Source organism: Leptonychotes weddellii, chromosome 9 (assembly GCF_054177405.1).
Source record: "Leptonychotes weddellii isolate Sample4059 chromosome 9, ASM5417740v2, whole genome shotgun sequence".
Lineage (NCBI taxonomy): Eukaryota > Metazoa > Chordata > Mammalia > Carnivora > Phocidae > Leptonychotes > Leptonychotes weddellii.
In genome coordinates, this window is record NC_138377.1 from 111,226,575 (window position 1) to 111,252,568 (window position 25,994).

Consider the following 25,994-nt stretch of genomic DNA (forward strand, 5'->3'; position numbering starts at 1 on the left):
AACAGGGTCGGTTTCCTGATAGTGTTCAAAGTAAAGTTTAAAAAAAGCTTAAAAAGGGGAGTTGGGGGGGGGGGGGAGTATACAGTGAAATCAATTAGTACAACTGTGATTTTGATTTTCTTCCCCAGCTGCCTTCAGCTGCTTTGGTCCAGAGCGATGCTGGCAGATGAGGTCAGAAAGTGACTGAAGTCTAGGACACGTTCTCTAAAGCTGGGTGAGCTGCTTGTCAGTTTGGGTCGCCTGGGAAGCAGACGCAGATGGAGCTGGGAGCGCAAAAGATGTCTCGCAGGAGGGAAGGGGCGTACCCCAGCTGTGTGCAGTCACTGGCGGGGGGCTGGCTGAGAAGAGCTTGTCCTCAGCTCACACCCTGGGACAGCTGGGGACCAGGGCTCACCTCTCACACGCTGAGCTCAGCACGCTCTGCGGCGTGACGACACTAGCCTGCTGGCTCCGGCTCCCTCTCTGGACCCCCCTCACTCTTTGTGGAGGACGGGGAGACACGCCCGTTTCCGCAGTTCTACGACCAGGTGGTGCTCTGGCCCCTGCCGAGCGACTGGTCGGGCAGAGGAGAGCAGCCTGGAGGCTCCAGCTGGCGGAGGGCTCCAACTGAAAACTCCTCTCCGTGGCTGGTGCCAGTCAGGCCCAGAATGAGCTTAAAAGCAGGCTAAAGCCTAGAGGAAGGCACCCGAGGGAGCGAACCAGGAAATGGCAATGAATTGATTTTAAGTAGCTGCAGCTGGGATTAGGCTATTTTTAGCCACAGGACTCAACCAGCTTTCAAAACCTGCTAATAAGAGCCTCACTGTAGCCAGCGAGTAAAACCAGCACAAAAATTTAGCTTTTAATTTAACTGACAGCAAGAAACAGCTCAGTTAGGAGCTGGCTTAAAAGGCAAATCCAAGGAAGAGAACACTTTCCACTGCCAAGTTTAAGATAAGTTTTCACACTTGTCACTTTTGAAAATAATTCACTTAGTAAATCTGTCTTCTGCTGCCGCTCGCTCGGTATTGTGTGTGCATTTTGGGTAGACAGAACTTGCGTTCATTAGATTCTGTTTAACAGTAACCAACCCCCCCCCCCCGCCCCCCGCAAGTATATCCTGCAAGCAGTCGTCAGTAGAGCCTGAAGCGGCTTACCTGATCCGATCCGATCCGATCCGCACTGACTGCAGAACAGCCCGGCTGGCCGATGCTAGGCCCTGGAGGGCCTGCTGCTTCCTGCAGGGACCCGGGCGGCCCAGGAGGGCAGTTCTCAGGAGCAGCTATGGGCGAGGCTGGCGAGACGCCGCCACTGTTTCCTTGACTAAGCCTCAAAGTAAGTAAAGGGGATCTGCAGGTGGAAAAGGTCTTTGTGAGGGGAAAGGACAGGAGAGGCATGGGGGGGGGAGGGGGGCAAGGGGGCGACTGGCGGCAAACATGACAGAGTCTGGAGTACACAGGAAAAGCCAGTCCGTCTTTACTGTAGTGAGTGCAGGATACAAATAGTTTACAACAACCTCTAGCATTTTCTTAACCATTTGATAAAAAGTTCACTATAATATTTATTGTATAATGAAGAAAAAACAACACATTCAGGGAAAAATTGAGATTAACTTATTTTTCTTAAAAGGTTCATCTCAAGGATGGCAACAAAGTCCAGCTTGTGCCGCCAAACGGTTTTACATGATCAAACCGTGTACAGCTTCTTGTGTGAACTGTTGACTACAAACATTTACCAAATACATAAATCTCTTTTTAAAAAAGCCATTTTAAATATAGCAAAGCAGTGTCTTCTTGCACAGCAAAGTGAAGAAAGTTTCTACAGAGAAATAAAAGTTTTACATTTGTAAAATCTTTTTCACATTCTAATCATCTAGCTTCTTATGATCCAATGCCAGGAGTTTTCTGGTTCCTTATTTACTATGTATTTCTTGTGCGCATGATGGTTAATACAGAAAAGAGGTTAATGCTTTGTTAGTTGTCCTTATAGTTAAAGGAAATGGTAAAACATATGTTGTTCTTTCAGAACAAACCCCTGATTTAGTCTCTAACACAATGGACATAATTAGGGCTCAAAAGATGGAGTTTCGATCGGGACCATCTGCAGACATACAATGGTGACTCTCACTCTCAATGTAGGACTGGTTAGCGCACTGAGGGCAGGACAGCTGTGGGAAACCGTACTTGACCCAGTGCAGCGTCCTCTAAGCTTTTTTTGTTTTTGTCTTTTAGTAATAAAATACTTCATCTGAAGGATAAAATTTTCTTGTGATGGTGTCATACAAAACACACGAGTCTAAAACGGTAAGAAAAGTCAGTTCTAAAGAAACACCATTCGTGTCTTCCCCGCTCTGAGTTGGTTTCCACCAGGAGATGTGCATGTGTATGTGTTTGTACATGGAGTCTGGGTGAGGGGTGTCTGTCAAGTCCATACGCTCCAGGTCACACTGGGCAGACAGGAAAAGGGTTAACAGTCAAATATTCACTTCCTGAAAACGGAATACATTGTCACTTGGTCAGCGTAATTGAAATACAAACTCCGAGCCTCGTGTAATAGTATTTTAGAAAACAGTAGTTGTACTGATTATAAACCTGCATAGAAAGAAAGACTATTGAGATACAGTCAGAAAAGCCATCTCATAAGGCACACAAGAAAATAGACAGTAAATGCGAATGTGGTAACTCCTATTCCAATGTACAGCAGAAGTTCATGAACGTGCATGAATAGTAACGAAAGAATCACTTAACACTTTCAAAGCTATAAATGGTTTACAAAGTGGTAAGGATTATCTTGGAAATTCAGTGTTGGGAGACCGTCTTGTTTCCATCAGGTGTGACCTTATGAAGAAACGTGCCTGTATGCGGTTCAGTAAAGTAAGTACATTTTAAAGAGAAACTAATCCTTTCTGAATAAGAGCCCAACGGCCATCCTGACGAGAGGAGACAGCACGTCACCCTCCCTTTTTTTTGGCTTCTATTGAAATTTACTACCCAAACTGTTCCTAAAACCGAATCCATTTTGTAGCTGTGAACACCACAGGTTTCCCCTGTACCTAATACCCATGTGTCAGTCAGGAAATCTGGCTGATGATTTGTCACAAATAGCATATGAGGAAAATGTCAGAAGGAAGGCAATTTAGGGGGAAAAGCAAAATGTAAGTAAAAAATTGTAGGTAGCTGCTCAACATTAAGTTTAAAATACAAAATAGCAGCAATGTTTAAACCCTTACTTTGAGTTTCTCAGGAAAGGGAGTATTTAAAAATCTATGAGGAAAGATATACAGGACTTTGAATTTTGTTTGTGGCACAAGCCCAGGAAACGGACGAACCTGCCATCACGGCTTCACTGTCTTCCTGTAGGAGGAAGGCCTCATTTTCAAAGGCTAAGCTGAGTGCGGCCCGGGTTTCGTGAGGACGGTGAGCCATGCCGGCTAGCGAAGGGCCCGGGAGAGAGCTTCTCCCCCCACCGAAGTGCCACTGCCATGCACAGAGAGTGGCGAAGGGTAGTATCTTGTGACCAGCTGCATCGTTCTATTTCAGAGGGGCCAGGAAAAAAAGATCCCTTCCCCGACAAATATTTTTCCCTAATCATTTACCACTTATAAAACCTTTGTGCTCATCTACTATTTTGCCATGTTCTCTAATATTAAATTAGGCCAGCTTTTTCTACTATATTTCTTTTCCTCACAAAAGGCAAGTTTTAAGTAATGCCTTATAAAATCTGTTACAACACATTTTATATTTATGCAAGATGAACTTAACACCAGTTTTTTTTTGCCACTTTGCTATTTATGTACACATATAAAATATATAATGATGCTCAACCCATACAGCACAAAGATTACAATGTAACATCATCACACATTCACCACCAGTGAGGGGAGAAACCCCTTTATACAATCCTCTGAAAAGACTGGGCTAATAATTAAAATCCAAAGTACAGTATATTTAACAAAATAGTAAATATTAAACAGTGAATACTCTACTTAATAAGGATCTCGCCTTTTCCCCCCAAATTGGCGGCAATCCACAAAAATATACTTTTTAATCTGGTGACCATACAATACATAGGTACTTACATCAAAGGTGATCATATATTTAAGATGCTATATACACAAAAGAGTTTGGCTCAACTTTTAATTTACATATAGAATAATAAGTGTTCATGGCTTTTTTTTTCCAAGGTTCTGCTTGCAAGGTATTTTTGTTTGTTTTTTTTTTCCCCTCTTAAAATAAAACTAAAAAGTTAAAACAAGATAAAGCTATTCTCTTAAAAAAAAAAGTTACAACATACAGCTTTGGCTTATATAAATAATTCATAGCAGAATGTGTTCAAAAGTAGTGAATATAATTTTATATATAGTCATCAATTCATAAGGGTGTTTTCTTTCATATAAAATATACATGAGCTAAAATCAGTTTCTTTAAGATATGAATGTAAAAAGAAACTTCTGACATAGTCCAATTATAACTTAATATATTAATTTATTTTGTTAATGCTCTATATTTCTAGGCTAGTATTTTCTGAATATCTCATGCGTGTTTTCTACTCTCTCTCTTTTTTATTAGCTAAAGATCACTTCTTTGACCCAATACATTTTTGCACGTGCAAAACAGTTATGTGTGGGGCTTTTTTGTTTTGTTTTTTGTTTTTTTTTTTTTTAAATATCAACAGCCCTTCCCATGCACCCCTCTGCAACAGAGACCCATGCCAGGCTGGGTAATTAATATAAAGGACATTTTATGTACAGTATTGCTTTCTTGGTTCCTGCTTTTCTACTGCTCTGTTCTACAAAGCATTTTTCTTAAGTAACTACAGTCACTGCACAGTTAAATAAAACAAATAGGGGCCCTCTAGGTTTCTGCAAGCTAGTGTGGGAGAATTATATATGGGTACACGTTTCTCTGCAAAAACTGGTTATCTTATGAAACAAGTAGTCCAAGGAAGTGCCAGACTAGACTCTGCCTACAGGGCGCTTTGTTTGCCATGGGACGCACATCTGCAGATCTACGAGGCAGGTAAGTGCCCAATTCTGTATGCAACACACACCCACACACACACACACACTCACGCCCACATACATATATATATAAAGGGATATATATGTATGTATGTATGTATAAATATAGTTAACTCATGTCCTTATTTACCGATGTAGATATGTAGGGCAGTTCGCTGCGCATCACGAAGTACGAACACCAGCCCGGGAGCCTTAGGTCACCCACGCGTCCATCCTCATTCGCTTGACGGAAGGGCTTTCTCTGTCCTCCGTGGTGGGGGGCCGGCCAAGCACGATTGGAGAATGGAAGTCGCCCCGTGGGTCCTCCCGGTCACTACCATCATAGGAACTGCTCGAGCTGCTCAGACTGTCCACGGGGGAGCGCCCCATTTCCTGCCGGGGCTGGGGGGGCTGGGGGGGCGGCGGCTGCGGCGGCTGCGGCTGGAAGCCTGACGGGGTCATTCGATCCCGGGGAGGTGAAATTGGTTCTGACTTAATGTTGATGTTCTGGTTGGTATTAATGGATAAATTCGAACCCTGAGATAACTGCCCTCCAGCACTGAAGGAAAGAAAAGATGTTAGACGGTGGGTGAGTGCACCTGCATAACCGGAATGGTACTGCAGCCACCGCCCGACTGGAAGCCCGTCAGAATTCCCCAGGACTGCCTTTAATGCGCTCTCCGTGGAAGGAAAAAAATGCCCAGGACGGTGGAGAGCTTTGGGGTCTAGTACCCCTGGCCACGGCCTGGGTCCTTCTGCAGGGAAAGGAGCCGAAACTGTGCGTCTGCGGCTGCGCGGGGAGCAGAATGGGAGGGAAGGACTACGGGCCCTGCGCGCAGCTTCCTCTCTGCTCTGGCCCTGGGACGGGCGCAGCTCATCTGTGCGCATGGCAACGCGAAGGCCGCCACCGACCCTATTTTCCAGGGGGAGGAAACCGCCTCGGAAGGCCAACTTGCTCAGAGCAGCAGTGTGTACAGGCTTCTCCCCCAGTCTGCGCGCCAAGCCCTTTCCGCTTGCCGTGTGTTCATTTAGGACGTACAGACCCCCTGAGGGCCAACGGGCCAAGAAAATCAAAGAAGGAAACTCTCCTTGGCTTTCTCCGTGGACAGGAGGGGAGGAACAACAGGGGTGGGGTATCTTGTGTGTGAATCCGGCTACTGGGGTTCATGTGGTTGATCCCAGCCCGCTGCACACACCGAACCTCACCAAGAAGAGTTCAACAAAGAGAACATTCCTTATGGGCAGGGTGAGGGCACAGGAGGGAGACGAGCTTACGGTGGTGCCCAGGGGGTATCCGAGAGCGCTAGCAGGAGGGAGAACCAGGATGACGGGACAGGTGGAGGAGAGCATCTCAGAAGAGGGGACACAACAGCAGACCCAGTTAGCTTCCATGAGTGTTGGCTATTTTCCTATTCCCTTTGTGCACGGATAACCACCAAAGCAAAAAAAAAAAAAAGTGTGTGGAGGGTGGTGGTGGGCCTGAATACCTTTAAGCTGCCTTTCTTCCAACACTGGGATCAGATGTAGACGTGGGGAAGGAGGGGTGGGACTGGGTGGCTTAATGGTTGGCTGGTAGGTAGAAGGGAGGTGCAGGTGGGAGACGTCTGTGCCTCAGTACCCCTTGGTTACTATTTTGAGTCTCTCTACCTCCACAGTAGAGAAGCCTTGCTCCCCAGATCTCTTCAGGGAATGCCTAGTTTGATCAGTATCCAAGCTATTATCTAGAATCACATAAAGGAAATATTTTCTCCAAACACTTGTACCACGTAAAAAAGAGATCATTCTAGGACAGTCACATGACAGTAAACGCACAAAAGACTGTAACCGACAGAAAAATAAAGCGCACGGGCTGGGAGGAGAGACTCGGGGACAATCTCTAGGTACTCACACCAGAGAGCTGAGGGCTGCTTGTCCTAAATGGTGCTGCTGCCAGGCCGACACCTGTCCCAGAGACAGCATGCCCGGGGAGTTGAAGCCCTGCAGGGCCGACAGGTCTGCGCTAGTCAGCGAGTAATCTAGGACAAGGGAAGAAGTATTACTCGTGTGTGGGCGAGAAGGCCCAAGCAAATCCGTTTTTCACAGAGTAGCTCCAAAAGTTCCCCGGTTGAGAGAAGCCAGGTACTTCCTAACATAAAAGACACAGGTCTAAACCGACAATAGTTTTTCTTTTGGGAGGTTTACAGGTCCTAGCTGCATTTGCTTGTGTGGGATTATCTCAGTAAAGTCAGTCTCAACTCTGTACTACATGTTTACAGTTTCCTAGCTCACAAAAAGTTGAAATCCTTTTTCCAGACTTGTAAATAGAAATAATGACAGGGCCATCGCTAAGGGACGTGCGTATGCAGCTGTCGCCTTACACATGCCCATCGCTCCCCGCCCCCGGGAAAAAGGAGCGACAGATGGGACAGAGCCTCGATCAGCAGCTCTTCTCTTCTTGAAGTACCGGGGAGCAGGAAGGACAGAGCACCCCTTCTCGTGCGGGGCCAAGCTCAGGGGCCTGGAGAAAACGTTAGCACACGACTGATGAACGGCGGTCGTTCACAGTACGGGGCTGTCGAAGATCCCGGACTGCGTGCAACACAACTTCATGAACAAACTTACGTGTGACAAGAGTATAATAGAGAAAATAGCTCATTTTCTCTGAATGCCTCAGTCATAATCACTTTGGCCGAGACTCAGGACAGTAGGTATCATTCACACATCGAGCTAGTTCAGTTCTTCATTAACACTTCTCTTTTCCATACAGTTTTAAAGAGAGGTGGCAAAAACTCTTCTACTTTTTACTGCTTTCTCATGTCTCAAGAGAGGTATTTAAAGAAGCTGGTCTTCCTAGTGAATTAACACTAATAGAAAAGGGACTGAGTGGCAAGGACATAGCTGGTGCTTAGGACTCTGCCTGCCTCTACACTCTGCTCATGCCACGATCTCCGACCGCCTCATCCACTCCCCGAGGCGGCGGCACAGGAGGTCCCGCACACTGGTGCCTTCCACAGTGCCCCCTGCGGCCCCCAACTCTCTACCTCTAGGTCCTCCCAACTACCTACTTGGTATGCCCATTTGGATGTCTCTCCAAACACCTCAAATCTGCCACCCGAACTGGCCGCCTCGTCCCCTCCAAACCTGCTCCTTATCTTAATAAACGGCACCGATATTCACCTGGTTGCCCGTGCCAGAAACCTGCGAGTGTTCTTGATCCTTCTCTCCTACCTCCACCACCACCCACCAAGGCCAGTCTGATCTCTGTGTTCTCTCAAACCTGCCCGTTTCACCAGCTCTCCTGCCACCGCTCTCGTCTAAGCCATCAGGATCCACTACTTGGGCCACCATGCTACCCTCCCGTGTGGTCTCCTGGCATGCAGTTTTGCCCCTATGAACGCTAGCCAAAGTGATCTTAAAGTTAACAAATATGCTCCAGGTACCTCTCTGCCTCAAACTTTCTGGCTTCCCAGTGCTCCCAATATCCAAAATCTTCAACATGGCCTATAAATTGTTACTCACCTCTATAGTTTCAACTCTACACACCCTGCTACCTACCCCCATCCCTCCAGCCAGGCTCCGCTCTGCTAGCCTTTGTACACAGTGCTCCCTCTCCCTGGAACATTCTTCCTGCTCTGCCCGGCTGAATCATGTGTGCCCCTTTAGTGAAGCTTCAAGTAGCTCTTCACATGACTATAATAAATGATTCCTAGAGCCGTCAGTCCTGTGTCTTTCTCCACTGGCAACCATACACTCTTGTGTGCCCGGCCCAGTACCTGCCACATAGCAAGTGCTCAATAAATATGTGTTGAATGGATGCGCGAGCAGGTCTGTGAAGCTGGGCGTGACCTTACTGATGGGCATGAGGAAGTATCTGGGATTCCTCCACATAAAAACTGTTGGACTTTCTGAAATGTCGCTCATCTCTTCATCCCTTTCCTGACCATTTGGTGTGAGTTTGACTCTATGTACAGAAAGGCAGATGACATTCTACAGAAAGATGAAAACGGACATGTGTTTAAAAAGGGCAACTAAATACAGTAAAAATAATAGTGTTTAAAATTAAGCCAAATACATGCTCCGGAAAAGAGCACAGAGACCAAGTCAGTTAAAAGAAGGAATGAGACTGAGGCCAAGGGATTGATAGTTTTGAGAGAATCGGACTCTGTTTTTATGTTTTGGTAATTCCTTCTGGACTTTTAAAAAAACAAGTTCTTGCTAATCCAATAGCATGTCTAAAAGCATGCACAGTGGAATGTCTACGTATACTGGAAAACCTGTCATGAAGTGCTCAGGAAACTGCCCTCGCTTCGAACCAGTTCAAGCCCCATCTCTGCCGCCCGTGCTCCTCTGAACCTTTCAGCTTGTACGTGTCCCTCTTTCCTCACGTTCTCAAGAGTGCAAACTGCTAAGCTCCACTGCTCAGGACTTCACCTCCAGAGCTGCCACCTCAGGTACATCCTGTCTCCCTAGCTGGCATGAATCTGGGACAAAAGCTCCATCCCTGGCATACTGTCACTCATACAGCTGATGATCACTGCAAGGACACAGAATTTCTATGGATGTGTTACCTCTTGCTTTACTCTAGATTTGCACTTAATAGATTTGGACATTTTTTCATACTGATTGTTAGAAAAGGTAGTGGACATTTTCCTAAGAGGCTTTCTTTTTTCAACAAAACCTTTTAAAATTCGGTTTTAAATGAACTACATGGAATTAAAGTGACAATCAAATGTATCAATGGCCTCAGGGAGCTTCAGACAGCAGTTTGAAAGCACCGTGCTAAAGCATTTACTCTGAAGTCTAAAATTAGATGATTTTTATTATAGTCTACTTAGAAGAATCATGAAAGGATGAATGCCCTGCACTGCAGTCTGAATAACTGACAAGGTATCATTTAACTATTTCCTTCTTTCCTTCTTCCTTTGAAGCATCAGGTGTTTGGCTCAACGGGTGAGAAAGCGAAACCACATGCGCCGGCCTTCGGCCTCTCCTCAGAACGGCTGATCTGGAAGAAACCTGCTGCACGTTGGGCCTCTGCAGACAGCCTGCGTGGCTAAGAGCGCCCCTCCGATCACTCAGCAGTGCTAACTTTGCCTACCAAACCCCCGAAACAGGGTATTTTAAAATGAAATGTCTAAATAAACATAAATGAGTGAGAAGCTCCTCTCAGAAGGAGGAGTGACCGGCTCTGAGGAGAAACAAGAAAGGTCCCGGTTTGGCTCCTAAGGCACAAAGGACAGAAACAAAACCAGGCGGCTACACAGAGGAAAACACAACCTGCCCGGCGCAGCGACACATCTGCCACATTTCGGAGGCCTGAGTCCCAGGGGATTCCGTCTTCCCCCCAGTGGGTTAACACAGCGTGAGAAAACGGTCTCCCTTCACCAGCCTGGAGGAGTGGCATACTGTGTAATGAGACACGACAGAGAAAATGCCAAGCAGCAGTCTCTCCTCCTCCCTGGTTTGACGCACAGGCCGTAATTCTGGGAACAGCTACCTGTTTCTTCGTCAAGGGTAAGTAAAAGTTGACACTGGGAAATCATTCTACAATCGATGTATTTTTTTGTACATTTTTCAAAGCTAACTTTTGTTTTTTAATACACTCAAATGTGAACCTAAAGAACTGGAAATAATTTATTTCAATCAATATACTTTTTAAAAAATCACAGAAGCACATGCTGATCACAAAACAAAGACCTAAAATCCACAGAAGGCAAGAGAGCAGGCTCACCAGTGTTGTAGGCGGTCGGCATGGCTGAGTACACGAGTCCCTGTGGAGGCAAGCTCGGGGTGGTCACAGACACGACCGGGGTAGCTAGAGGCTGAGTAGCTTGAGAACTGCTTATCCTCTGAGTATTCTGTGAGAGAGAGAAAAAAGTGTCATTATTTGAGTATTTATATTCAAGCCTAGTATTTTAAAAATAACATTCAGTTTAAAAGTGACATTTTTTCACAGTTTTATGATGTGAATGTCATTATTTCTTAAAGCAGTCATGATGTGAAAAAAACCTTAAAAATACTAATGGGAACAACTAAATATTTAATTTCAAGGGACATAGTTGTACATTAATTATTCATTTTCCCTTGTCTTTCATAGTGTTTATTGATGGCAAGGATATATCCTTAAAACAGAAACTTGCATTATGGGCGAGAATGCTTTGATGTGTCACCATAAATGAGGACTTGCAGGCACTGCAAACACCACACCAGGCTGCCCCAAATCAAACACCTAGGTTTTCGAGACTTGAGGAGAGCCAAAAGTCATTTGTATACTGAGAGTGTAAGTCCATGAGTTTAGGGATCAAAACTACTTGTATTTGCAGCATTCACATGTTAACGTGGTGTTAAGTCTTGGCATCCTGAAGTACAGCTTGCTTTCAGTTTTCCTTCCCTGTGATCCTGCAGTTGCTACACACACACACACACACGCACACACACACGGGCGCACCCCACCCCCCCGCAAGTGCCCCGCCCCCAAACATGCTCAGCCTCCCCCACGGTCACCACCACCCACCCAGTGACCTATTTCTTGGCAGCAGGTTCAGATATGCTTCCCTCTGCACAGGCTCCCGACTCTTCTGAAACGAGAGGCTTTGCGTAGAGAGCCTGTGACTGACGTACTTTTCGTAGGACTGTGAATGGAGCAATATTAAATGCTTGCTGACCGACTCCATCTACACAGTATCCTATCCACACTGGCAATGAATTTAAAAAAACCAACTACTGAATAATCAAGTCAGCTTGAGATGGCCACTCCCCTACGTGTCGGGAGATGACGGCACCTTCTCACCACAGGGGCTTCAGGGAACGCTCCAAAACCAAGTTCAGAGGGAGAGAACGGACTCCATGATCCATGGGGTCAGCACCCAAGAAGGCCAAAGCACAACTACTCCAGGGTTATACATGTATGTATGTATGTGTGTGTGTGTATTTAATGAAGAAGTTACAGCCTGATAATGACATTTGGGGGTCTAAGCCGTATCAGTGAAAGTACATTCAGTGTCCTTGAGGTTATGAAGAGACAGAGTGTGATTCAATTTTCCCTCTCACCACTTCCAAAGGGTAATCAGATGAGGGCCTTTGGCTGGATTTAGATACTTGAATGTTAATCATCTCAGTTTATTTCATTAGTTTGTATTTTCCACCCAATCTTAAGTTTCTGTTCTAATTAAGAAAGACCATTCAGGAGGTGGTTACAGCACCTGTGTTTCTGTCCCAAATTCACTACTTCCTAAGCAGGCGGGAAATCATTTCACCTTTCTGAACCTCTGTTTGTACAGTAGGGAAGACAGTGATCTTTGTGCTGCCGGCCTGTGCACCACTGTGAAGCTCTAGCGAGCCAAGAGGTGGGAAGTGCTTTGGTAACTCAAGTACTACACAAATATAACATAGTATCCTTAAATGATCTTCCCAAGAAACCCTCTGGCCCAAGATTTCTACATAACTGGTGGGACAAATTTCTATATAACTTCGGAGCCACAGGTATGACCCCTGGAGCAACCCTGGAGTAGAGGTGCTTTAGAACAGCAAGGCTTCTTAAGGAATGTCAGCAGTCTGCCTCTCACCAGAAGAGTCTTTAGTGGAGGCTCCAAGACACCTGTTTTTCCTCACTTCGGGTCAGAGCCATCCAGGATTATATTTGAGATTTCAAACCAATCTGAACAACTTTCTAAATGCTAACAATCATTGGGATCATATTTTGGTTCTGACCACAAAGCTCTGCATTTAAAACTGATTAAGTTTTAGAGTCTGAATCAGCTTAAGTTTTAAAGAATATGAACTGTTTACGGTTTTTGGTTATGTCTTTGTTTCTTAATTACAAATATTTTTGATTTCTTCATTTTGTAGTTTTCAAAGATTTAGAGAAATTTATCTCTGAGACTCTATCTGGGGGGTGAACTTTAAGTGGGTGGAAGTCAGTGTACGGTAAGTGGGAATACCCTTTCATCTCAGCATCAAGTTAATAATTTTAATGAATTTTTGAGGTAGAGATACACTTTGGACTTAATCTAAGATTTGATCACTGGAAACTCAAGAGTCAGACAGTAGGCAAAAGAACACAGCATGACCCAGTTTGGCCTGGCTCTATCCATGGCAGGACTTCATTTCCAAGGCAATCTCCTGGCATGGCCTCATGTGTGTAATAGTGAATGCCACTGTATCGGTTCCATGCATCAAAGCTCCTAATCTCAATGGCATTGATTTTTCTGAGTAAGAGACTTGTGGGACCACTAGAGGGCAACATACTGCTACAGAATTGAAAGGAAGCATTTGTGACAACTTCCTAAGGGTAAATAGTCAAATTATTTTATCTTGAATTATAAACTTCCATTTTCTAATTATTACCGTATCACTAAGTAAAGTATCTCCCCAGAAGAAGGTCTAAATCTGCACATGATATAATCCAATACCACAACTGATGGCAGACTAGTATATTTTAGTTTACTAAATACAAAACCACATCTAAAACTGTGAGTGATCACAAAGTTAAAGGATGATCTCTTATTTTAAGGACAGAGCACAGACAACCTTATCTAAAAAGACATAAACGGTGCAAAACACACCAGCATGCATATATATGTAATAACAAAATATAAATAAAACAGATGCCTTCCCCCCATGCTCTCATGCAATCTGAACCCTTGTCCATGCTACAAACTAAACATTTTCAAGTTTTTCCCCCTTAAAGTCACTAATTAGCAACTGACTTTGAATTTATATGATCATTTCTGTGAATTCTGGGTTTTAGTCCCCAAAGAAGAGAGAGTTATTTTTAGTTAAATTTATTTTCTAGAAGAAAAGCCAATAGAAATCATTTAAGACAAAGGGTAATAGCTACTTTTAACAACAGAGTATGTCCTGATAGAAAAAAGTAAATTTGTGTATATTAAATTACAGATATTCCTTTTAGCAAACAGGGAACCCCCCCTTATGGTTCAGATCGTCTCATGCAGTATGAAATAATTTCAACTCTGAAAAAGGTGACCTCACCAAAAATGATGTAATCTTTTTGAAAGAAAGAGAAATAACACAAGACCATGTGTTACAATCTGAGGAACTTTGAGGGTGAAGTCATTTTCTAAAAATATGTTAATAATTTGGGGAACTATATAAGGTATTTTGTATCTTTTCTTAAAAAAAAAGCTGTAACAAGTGTCTTGTGATCATTGACAGCTATTGTTTTTAAAGGCTCTGTTCCAATGTTCCCTCCAACAAAATGGGTCAAGATATATAATTATAAAATAGAAAAACGAGATGGACTCTGCAGTACCAGTAGATTGGTTCAGTTATTAAAAGTGCTCGGATAGTGTTTAAGAACAGCAAGAAAAACTGTGTAACAAAGGGAACACTGGTTAGATAAAAACATTTAAGAGAATTAGTACTTTCTAGATCTTTTGCAACTCCCTTCAAGCAGAAACACACACTCACCAACTCCAATTCCTCTTCCTCCGACTGCACTCAGCACATGAGAGGGATACGAGAGTTACTAAGACTGTTGATACTCAAAAATAAAATATTTCTTTAGAAAAACATGTTATTTGGACACTAGCAGTTGCCTGGAACTCTAAAGAAATGATTAAATATATGCAATGAATACAAATATAAATTATTTATTGTCTCTCCACTGGGAACGGATTTCAGAAGAAAGATTGTTTTAGTCAGGCCAGGCTTTAAAGCTGTCCCTGCTCCCCGGCTTAGTCTGCTCCTGAGTCAGCCTCACCCGCCCATGGCCAGGCGATTGCAACTATTTAGTTTAAAAGGAGTTCCTAATCATGATCCCAGTTTATACTTGAAACCTTGAGAATACTTCATCCTCCCATCCCTAGCCCACCTGGTTACACATGTCCATTATTAAATATCTTCTAGATGTGTGCTCTTTGGTTGGCAGGAATTATTTTGTTTTCTGATTTCCCACCGCAGCTAGCACAGTGTTATGAAACAACAAGAACTCAAACATTTGTTAGTAACAGTTTTGAATAACAAAGATTGAGATGCAAATACAGCTTTCATATGTATAATTTCACTGCAGAAAACAATAACACGTATGAAGCAAATGAGACGGAAGAAAAATGAACTGATAAATCATGTCCAGAAAAGAAATGAAGGACACATATTTGCTCCTTTTCTCTAAGCATTTAGAAAATACTAATAGGCTAGAAATAATCGACTAAATAGTGTTTTATTTTACTTGAAGAAGTCAAGCTTTTCTGTCAATCTATGGAAGGTGTCTCTATAAACATCATTGATAGAGGAAACCCCAATCTGAAAGCCAGTTTACCTGCAAACAAACTGTAAAATAGGCAGGCTGGTTATCTACTCTGAAAAACAATCACCTGGCCTACAATTGCTATTTCAAATGTGGGTAAAATGCTCTTCAGCTGTTGAGTTATACAGATCTTCACATTCCTCCAACTACAAGATATGCATGGAAATACTGCGGGTAAGTGCTGTATGGTTTTCACTTGAACCTGCAGGGACAAGGGTGTAAAATAGTTTATATGGCAAATTCTGAGTATTCTGCAGTGATGCTTCATGATCTCTGAAACAAAGACCAGGCAGAGATAACCCTGACCAGCTGCTAAATGCCTAAATGCAGTTTTGTCCTTACATTCTGCAGTTTACTAATAATTCTTATCAACACATTTCTGAGCCTTAAATGAAACTTTCTGTAGTTTATATTTCTGAAAGAGAAGCAGGTATTTCACATCCCATTCCTGAAAGGTGAGCCAAATGACTATCCTGAATGGCCAAATGTTTTTCTTTTTGGGGTTGTTATACATGTATATATTTTTAACTTTGTATCCTGCAATAATCATATCCTTAGAGAGCAGTTGCAAAGAAAACATACTATCACATACCGCACCCCAGCATCACTCCCACCCAGGTCTACATCCCAAACATAAGACAACTGTCAAAACTAACAGAGTTTTGCAGTCCTGAGTTACTGCAGCAGCAGTAACTGAAGCTATAGGACTTCACTTGGATTTCACCAATGTCCCTTTTCTGCTCCAGGACCGGATCCTGCATTCCACATGCCCTTCCCTGTCACATACCCTTAGTCTCCTCTGGTCTGTGACCGTTCCCTCCATCTTTCATTTTTCATGACCTCAACAACTTTTGAAGAGTACTGGGTGGATATCTTGTTGAATGTCCCATAATTTGGGGCTTAGATTTTCTCAGATAGCATGGATTTTTGGAAGAGTACCAAAGAGGTGATGTGACCCTCTTAGCACATCGTATCAGAAGGTATGTCATTCCATTATCGGTGATGTTAAGCTCGATTGCCTGGTTAAAGTCGTGTCTTCCAGGATTCCCCACTGCAAAATTACTACTTTTCCCTTTGTAATCAATTATTTGGGGAGAGACATTTTGAGGCTATGCAAATACCCTGTTTCTCCTTAAACTTTCGCTCACTCATTTTAGCATCCATTGACCCTGTGTGGCCATGATCTCTGTACTGTGGTAGTTACAATGATGATTTGCTATTTCTCTCATTCTTTCTACATGTAATAATTAGAATTCTTCTCTAAGGGAGAGCTGTCCCTTCTCCATTTATGTATTTGATCATTTATTTTTATCAATAACAGACTTGGTATTTTTTATTCCTTGGGTACTAATCCAATAGTGTTGTTACTTACTTTGTTGCTTAAATTGTTCTAGTTTGGGCCACAGGAGCTCTTCTGAAAGGCTGGTTCCTGTAACCTTTTCGCCTGCACTTCCTTATCCTCTGGCACCTCCGATTCATCCAGTGTTTTCATCGCCCCAGCTCTATAATCAATCATTTCTCCAAGGAGTCCTGATTCCTTTTATTGGAGAAGGTTTTAGAAACTAAGATCTGAGTACTAGGTGTGCTCGGTTACCAGATGTCATTGTCTGAAGGGGCCTGTCAGATGAGCTAGGAAATATATGATGTATACTATTTATGTGTATACACATTTATATTTCTCTATCTATATATGTTAAGAAAGTTAAGTTCATACTGAAACCTCCAACAACAACCCAGAAACAAGGGTTCACTGTAGCCTTCCCCAACCCCCACCCACCTTGCTTATTTGTAACTTTTTCTTCCCCCAACGAGAAACCCAGCTTTAACTACAACATATTCACTGTTTGAGAGTGTGTGTGTGTGTGTGTAACAAATGTACCATCTTGAGCGCAATGCTTTCCTACAATTTTTTGGTTTTCTCTATCTAGAGTTAAAACAGTTTCCAAAGTTACTGAGCACTCCTTCCCCATCCCCTTCTGTATCACCCTGTTACAGACTTGCACTACACTTGACATTCACGTGTCACGGTCTATATTCTGTCTTCAATTCCCCCTGGAATCCTGGTTGATTTTAACTGCACATTGTAAAAACCACTCTCTGTACAGTTTTATGGGTTTTAACAAAAGCACAGACTCATATGTACATCCAACAACACAGGATCACAGAATAGTTCCATCGCCTCAAAAATTTACCTCAAATTCCCTTTGTAGTCAACTCCTCTCTCCGTCCCTGGCAACCGCTGATATGTTTTGCATTTTCCAGAATAAAATATAAATGGAATCACATGCTATGTAGTCTTTTGGATCCAGTTTCTTTCACTTAGCAAAATTCATTTAAGATTCATCTATACTGCTGTGAATAAATGGCTCATCCCTTTTTATTGCTGAGCAGTATTCCTTTGTCTGGATGTACCACAGTGGGTATATCCATCCATTCATCTGTTGGAAGGACATCTAGGTTGTTCTCAGTTTTTGGCAACTATGAAAAATACAGATTCCTGTAAGCACAGTTTTCAATTCATTTGGGTAAATTCTTTAGGAGAGGATTGTTGGGTTGTATGACAAGTATATATTTAACTTTTAAGAAGCTGCTGATCTGTTTTCCAAAAGTGGTGTATGATTTTGCATTCCAAGCATGAATATATCAGAGTTCTTGTTGCTCTGCATCCTTATCAGAACTTGACATTTTAGTATTTTCGGTTTTTGTTTTGTTTTTAAGTAGGCCTCAGTGGGGCTTGAACTGGTGATTCTGAGATCAAGACCTGAGCTGAGATCAAGAGTTGGACACTTAACCGACTGAGCCACCCAGACACCTGTTTGAGTATAGCTGACACATAATGTTACATTATTTTCAGGTGTACAACACAGCAATTCAACAACTCTGTATGTTATGCTGTGCTCCCAAGTGTAGCTACCATCTGTTACCATATAATGCTATCACAGTATCACTGATTTTTTTATTTTTTAAATCTTAGCCATTCTAACAGATGTATAGTTGTATCATCCTGGAAGCAAGTCCTTTATCAGATATGTGATTTGCAAACAGTTTCTCCTGATCTCTAGGTTGTCTTTTTATTCTCTGGATAGGATCTTTTACAGAGTAAAACTTTTATGATAGTGAAACTATTTTGACAGCATCAATATATCAGAATTTTCTTTATGAATCATGTTTTTGGTGTATTGTTTTTTCCCAATGTTTTCTTCTAAAAGTTTCAGAGTTTTGTATTTTATGCTTGAGTCTATGCTACATTTTAACTTTTGTATAAGGTATGAGTTATATTTTAAGGTTTCATTTTTGCATATGGATGCTGAAGTGTTCCAACAGAGTTAGTTGTACCAGCTATCCTTTCTCCATTGAACTGCTTCACTGCCTTTGTCAAAAACAACTAAATATATTTGTGTAGGTCTATTTTCTGGGCTCTCTGTTTTGTCCATTGATCTATGTGCCCACCTTTTTGCCGGTACCTCTTTCATTCCTGATATTGATAACCCATGCCTTCTCTTTTAATTTGGTCAGTTCGGATAGAAGTTTAGCAATCAAAAACTAGGCTTTGGTTTGACTGCTTTTCTCTAATGTTTTTCTGTTTTAAATTTCATTAATTTCTGCTCTTTTTCTTCTGGTTGCTTTGGGTTAAGTTTGCTCTTCTTTCTTGAGTTTAAGTAAAAGCTTACTGATTTGGTACCTTTCTCTTTTCTAATATAAACATCTAATGCCTTGAGTTACACACACACACACACACATTTTATAATTTCTCCTGAGATTTCCTCTTTGACCCGTGGGGTATTTAAAAGTGTGTTTTTTTCTCAATATATAAAGATTTTTCCTTTCTGTTATGGATTTCATTATGATCAGAGAATATAATCTGTATGATTTCGATTTTTTGAAATCTGTTGAAGTTTACTTTATGGCACAGGAAATGGTCTATCTTAGTGAATGTTCCAAGGGCCCTTAAGAAAAATGTTATGTTCTGCTGTTGTGAAGTGTTCTGTAAACGTCTCTTAGGTCAGGTTGGTTGAGTATTGCTCAGGTTGTCTAGACCATTACAGATTTTTCTGCCTACTTGTTCTGTCAATTACTGAGAGAAGAGTGTTTAAGTTTCCAACTACAATTGTGGATTTTTCTATTTCACCTTTTAGTTCCATCAGTTTTTGGTTTATGAATTCTGAAGGTGTGCTGTTAGGTGCGTATACATTAAAGATAACTTATTTCTTGGAAAACAGACTGTGTGAAGTCCTTCTTTTTCCTTGGTAATATTCCTTATTATGAAATCTACATTGTCTGAAATAATATGGCTACACTAGCCTTCTTGTGGTTAATGTTTGCTCAGTATGTTTTCTCTATCTGCTAACCTATGCCTTTATATTTAAAGTAGGGTTCTGTAGACAGTGTATAGTATGATCTTCCTTTTCTTAAACAATCTGACATTTTGTCTTTTAACTGATGTTTACGACCACATTTGGTGTGATTACTTGTATGGCTGGATTAAAATCTACAATCTTGCTATCTGTATTTATTTGTCCCATCTGTTCTTTATTTTTCTTTTTTCTCCCTTATCTTGGGCTATTCGAGCATTTTTTTTTTTTTATAATTCCATTTTATCTCCTCTATTGACTTTTTATACCTCTTTTAAGATTGTTTTCTGTAGTTGCACTAGGTTTTGTAACATACATCTTTAGTTAATTAGAGTTCACCTTCAAATAGATATCATATTAGATGCTTACAACTGTATTTACAATTTGCTTCTCTTTTGTTGTCCTATATTTTATTTTTACATGTGTTACAAGCACAAAATTCATTCCCACTATTTTTGCTTTAGAAAGTAGTGATCTTTTAGAGCAATTAAAAAGAGAAAGATGCTCGGATTCTGGTTTCTAAACCATTCTCCAATAAAAAGGAACCAAGGTTCCTTGGAGAAATGACTGATTCTAGGACTAGGGCAGGAAATATACAAGATGAGCCTAGAGCATTTCATAGTAACTGAAAAATTTTAAAGTAACCTCCTCCATTACCCACCCCCCGAAAAAAAAACCCCACAAGGATGAAGGTGTGTTTTCAGTTGCATAGGAACCAACTGAACACTCCTCAATAGCTAGAGCTGGAATATGAGCAAAAGAATAAAACAGTATTGGTAGAACTATATATAAACAGAATTTAGGAGTATTATTACCCAAAATATAAATGTCCGTAAGTCTGTATTAATATAAATCATAAAATAAATGAAAGTAAACAGGTAAGTCACCTGTTCAGAAAAACTCCAAATAATTGATGTAGATATTCCGCCCTCAAGGAGGTACAGCCTAACTCCCCACTCCTTAAGTATGGACCTTGCATAGGGACTTCTTTCCAAAGAGGACAGTACGGAAAGGAAGAAGCATAGAAACCCACGCAACGCTACATCAGCAAGGAGGCCAGGGTTAACATCAATAGTAATGATTCATAATAATACTATGTACCCTTTGTATGGGTGATAAAAATGGCACTTAATTCTGTGGCCTTCCTCCCCGAAACCCATAACCCCAGTCTAATCATGAGAAAAACATGAGAAAAAATCCCAATGGAGGAACATTCTACAGAATACCTTACCAGTACTTCTCAAAACTGTTAAGGTCATTAAAACAAGGAAAGTCTTAGCAACTATCACAGCCAAGAGGAGTCTGAGGAGACATGGCCACTAAATGTAATGTGGTGTCCTGGATGGGGTCCCGGAACGCAACAAGACATGCGGTTAAAAACTAAGGAAAAATGAATAAAGTATGGAACTGCGGTGAATAATAATGTATCAATACTGACCCGTTAGTTGTAACTAATGTACTATACTAATGCAAGATGTTAATAATAGGAGAAACTGGTGTGAAGCATTAGGAGAACTTTCTGTACTATCTTTGTAATCTAAAATACAAGGTTTATAAAATGTAGGGGAAAATGAATTGTGTTTTATTTTATCTTCATTTATTTCATTTCCACTGTTCTATATTTCTTTGTGTAGATCCAAGTTTGTGCTGGTATCATAGTCCCTCTTCCTTCGGCGTTTCTTTAGAACAGATCTCCCAGCAATAAATTCTCCAGATTTTTGTTTGAGAAAATTTCTATTTCTCTTTCATTTCTTTTTTTTTTTTTTAAGATTTTATTTATTTATTTGACACACAGAGAGACATAGAGCAAAAGCAGGGGGAACAGGCAGGCAGGCAGAGGCAGAGGGAGAAGCAGGCTCTCTGCTGAGCAAGGAGTGAGATGTGGGCCTCGAACCCAGGACCCTGGGATCATGACCTGAGCTGAAGGCAGATGCTTAACCGACTGAGCCACACAGGCGCCCCTTCTCTTTCACTTCTGAAAGACATTTTTGCTGGATACAGAATTCTACGTTGAGGGTTTTTTGTTTTGAATTCCAGTATTTCAGGTTACTCCACTGTTTTGTAGCTTGCAGAGTTTCTGAAGGGAAGTATGGTATAAATTCTCATCTTTGTTCTTCTCTTTTCTCTGGCTGCCTTTAAGATTTTTTCCTTGTTGTCCTTTGCTTTTAGCAATCTGAATGTGTGTATTTGTCCTACTTGGTATTATTATTTTTTTCAACTATTTCTTCTTCTCTGTTCTCTCTCTCCTCTTTTTGGAATTCCAATGACAAAAATGTTAAACCACCTGATCAAAGTCCAGAGCTCTTGGAGGCTTTGTTTTGCTTTTTGTTTTATTTTCACTCTTCTTTCTCTTTGTATTGTAGTTTGGGTAACTCTACTGACCTACAGACCAAGAGGCCTTTCCTCTTGCTAGGTCTTTGGTGCACAGTTTAATTTAATTAGGAATCGGGCTGCATTTGAGCTTCACCGGTGCAATGGTCACCCTCAGTGCATCCAGCCTGGGCCTCACAGCCCCCTGGGAGGAAACGAGCGCTGGTTTGCCAGGCGTTGTGTGTGTTTTCCCCAGAGGCTGCTCCACTCTCAGTCAAAGCCTTTCCTCCTTCTTGGGTGCCCTGCTGTGCTCCCGGCATTGTTCCTGCCCCTCCGCCACAGCTTCAGATGGCTTTCCTTTTCCATTTCTCGAGATACAATGGTAGGTCACCAATGCCCAAAGGGTGACACTTTTTGTTCATCTCCTCACAGATTAAGACTTCCGGTCCGCAGGACAGAAAGGGGAGAAGGGTCTAGGCAGCATATTTGGTCCCTATCACAGGGGCTGCTCTTCCCCTTTCCCAGCCACACACCACAGTGGAGGCTTTTTCAGGACGTTTCCAATCTCTTCTGTGAGCACCCAATGGGGTTCACGGAGAAAAAGCCTCCGAAAGAACTCGGACTCCCCCTATGTCCCAACACTAGGGCTTTACATGGGCCTGCCAGGGAACACCTGGCCTCCAGCAATTCACCAAGCATCTGAGCTGAACTCTCATTACCTGTGTCCTACCTACACAAAACAGGGCTCCAATGTCCTCTCCCTGCAATATCTGTCTCTCCCTAGAGTCCGGGCCACTTGGGAGCCATGAAATCTCAGCACTACAATCTACTCAAGAAGAACTGGGAACTTGTTTGTCCAACTCGTTTTCCTTGTAAGGCTGGGAGCAACACAGTTTCCAGCTTTCTATATCCAAATGAAAAATTACTCTTTTGTTTCTTGACTTAAGAGGTTTTGGTCCTGGCTCTCTTTTATATTACCTTGGACAAGTACTAACTTCTCCTTCAGTTTCTTCATCTCTACCCAGCCAAGATTATAGCAGAACTGACAATCAAATGCGACGATGCACATGAAGATGTTTGGGAACTATAAAGCATTATACATATGTAGATTATCTAAAGCCTGATGGCATCAACTTTCATTTAGCAAAAAATCAAATAGTGCTGCACTACAGAGAGAACACCTGGCATATCACACTGCATGTTAGTCAAGCCATGCTATACTAGGAATGGTTTTAAAACTTGCAAACATATTCTGATTTTTTTTCAATAAGAAGCTAAGGGAGATAAACACACTCTCCTCTTCTTCATAAACACAGGATTCAAAAGCATATGACGCTGGAACTATGAAGACATTGCCAAGGGCTGGGGTGGGGAGACCTGTATTCTTTATAGAATTGAATGGGAAGGTTATTTGAGAAGGAATAAACAAAGAAAGATTATTTGGAGAATAACTCATTCAAGTTTTGATGCATTATTCCCTATTCTACAGTGGTTCTCTCTAGTATGTAGAAACACTGACAACTAATATAGTGTTTCTCCTACAGAAAAGCACGTGTAATCGATTACTGAAAGTATGTAAAGTCAAGACAGAAGAAATATTTAAGTCAGGTTTAATTTATGAATTTGGTGATGGAATCTCCGAGCTAAGAGACCAGCCTGGTAAAATTAAAATTAAGCCTAACAACCTCTCCCCATTTAGCTTTAATTTTAAATAACCACTAAGCATATTTACATCCTGTTTTTCTATAATCTGATTTCTGTGTATTTAAAATAGACCGATCTCTTCAAATGCCAACTTCAAATAGAAATATTCCTTAAGAAAGGGTCTAGATTCTATGGAAGTACAGAAAATTCCAAAGAAAAATATAGACTGGCTGTATTTTTAAAGAATAAGGCTGAAGAAAAATTTAACGTACCAGTGGAGGCATCATGCCCTTGCTTGAAGGAGGGATGACAACTCGAAGATCTGGTTTTCGACTATTCATTCCAAGATTGCCACCACCTGGAGGAGGGGGAGACTTTGTAGGCATAACTTTGCCTAAACTATTTGCACCAGTAGTTCCAATCAAATTTGGAGAAGCTCTTGAGTTTACGAATCCGTTCCCTGGAAAAAGGAAATATCATTCATTAATGTGAGAAGAGTCGTGAAAACACTTTGGTAGAAATATGAAACAAGTGTTCCCTAGTCCTAGTTTCAAATAAATTTTGTAACAAAACTCATTAGTAGCTGACCACGTATCTTTGAGTATTTTAAAAATAAGCAAAAATATCAACCCAAGTCTGAAATACACATAAAACTTAAGACTTATGCCATCTGTTTCCAGTCTTACTGCGTGGACCTGCTGAGAGATACTTAAAACGCAAGATCCATGTCTAACAGGGCATTTCCTACTGGGGACTGAGATGATGGAGATGTTCGAAGAAGCCGCCTGAGACCGCCCTAGTCACTCATTTGGGCAGTAGAGGGCAGCAGAGGCACCCCTACTAGTCCGGACCTGAACCCGCTACCGCGACCGGGCCAACTTCGCTACTGCAGCTTCTTTAGCACCCTAATGCTTCGTCTTCACCAGGTACTTCCTCCTTACTGCTCCACCTCTAGCCACGCTGTTTCTTTGGCTACCAGTAAGGTCTTCATTAAATATTTGTGGTTTGTCTGACTTTAATCATCCTATTCCTGGTTTTCCACTTTCTCTAAGAGAGCAGTCTCTCTCTCTCAGAGGAAGTAAGGACGTGTGTACACGGTGGTGATGTTCTATATATGCAGTACTTCTGGGCGTCAGTTGAGCTAGGAGATCAATGTAAGAGATCATCCCTATTTTCATGGAGGCTGCAGTCCTTCTACTCCTCCTCAGGGGTAGCAGCCATGTGGTCTGGGTGAGCCGACTCCATCAATCCCTGCTTGGGGACAGTCCGAGCCACTGTACGCAGGCATTCTCCCTCACCACCGTGATGGGACCTGGGAACGTCCAGTCAGATCCTAAGTAAAGCAGCTGTTACATGATGGTGAGGGAGACTCCTGCATTCCTCCAAATACGACTGAGGAAGAAGCATTTGATTCTCGAGCCATTTTGAGATTCAGAAGAAAGCCAGAATGAGGAAAAAGCTGACAGGGAAAGGAGAACTGCACCCCGGGAAGACTGCATGCCAAGAAGTGAAATGATGCGTCTCAAAGAGCTGCAATGAGTTAATGGCAGAAAACAATCACGTAATGTACGGTGATTAACATAACATAAAAAAAAAAAAAGAGCATTTGTATTGGGTTATCAGAACATTTTAAATCTTTGAAAGTTTCTTGAATGGGACAGAAATATTATTTAAAACCATTTACAATCCATATAGTGTTTGGTGGTTTATAAAACATTTTCAGGGGGCGCCTGGGTGGCTCAGTCAGTGAAGCGTCTACCTTCAGCTCAGGTCATGATCCCAGGATTCTGGGATTGAGCCCTGCATCGGGCTTCCCTGCTCAGCGGGGAGGTCTGCTTCTCCCTCTCTGCTGCTCCCCCTGCTTGTGCACACGCTCTAATAAATAAATAAAATCCTTAAAAAAAATAAAAAATTTTCAGGTACAGTATTATAATGAATAAAGGCAACTGATCAATAGAATTCTAAAATTTAAAAAATGTAACTAGAGAGGGATTAAGTACTTGAAGATAATCAGCTGAAGAAAATGGATGCTTCAATGTATCTGCTTACAGAGTTTGAAAAACATGTTAGTTATTTGGCTGTATTATTTATATGAATAACTAAAAATTGACGTTTGACAATGTGATCTAATCAACGTTACTGGATCCTAACCAGTACCATTTTCAAAGGACAAAGAAAACTGAGTGGTGAGGCGTGGCCCTGGGGAAGTGGCCCGCATCTCTCCAGTCGCTGTCATTCAAACTGTCAGGATTCCAGATGACCAATCTTCCTCTCTGCCACCACCCCCCTCACTCTCACCCAACTCCTCCTGCTTTCTCCAAAACTTTTACCAAGTGACCTACCAGTTTTAATTCATTTACATGACTTAATTTTTGCTGTGAGGACTGGTATTTCAGTTAACCTGATGAGGCTATTTCCTGCATTCTACTTCCATTATCTTGAAACAGTAGGTATTAAATCTGGG

At 41.9% G+C, this 25,994-nt stretch overlaps 1 protein-coding gene across 13 annotated transcripts in view; it reads right to left on the reverse strand.

Moving 5' to 3' along the window:
* Positions 1 to 1,431: 1,431 nt before the first annotated feature.
* The window catches only part of MEF2A (myocyte enhancer factor 2A), a 135,475-nt gene continuing 110,912 nt past the window's right edge, over positions 1,432 to 25,994 (reverse strand). For 8 of the 13 annotated variants that reach the window (XM_081831569.1, XM_031041767.2, XM_031041768.2 and 5 more), the window contains 5 exons: positions 23,803 to 23,990; positions 14,387 to 14,410; positions 10,689 to 10,815; positions 6,867 to 6,993; positions 1,432 to 5,537 (listed from right to left, as the gene is read on the reverse strand). In XM_081831569.1, coding sequence (XP_081687695.1) covers positions 5,192 to 5,537; positions 6,867 to 6,993; positions 10,689 to 10,815; positions 14,387 to 14,410; positions 23,803 to 23,990 — 812 coding nt within the window. In that variant the 3' untranslated portion in view covers positions 1,432 to 5,191. The remainder of the gene's footprint in view (positions 5,538 to 6,866; positions 6,994 to 10,688; positions 10,816 to 14,386; positions 14,411 to 23,802; positions 23,991 to 25,994) is intronic. The other 5 variants (XM_081831567.1, XM_081831566.1, XM_081831568.1 and 2 more) reach the window with 3 other exon arrangements.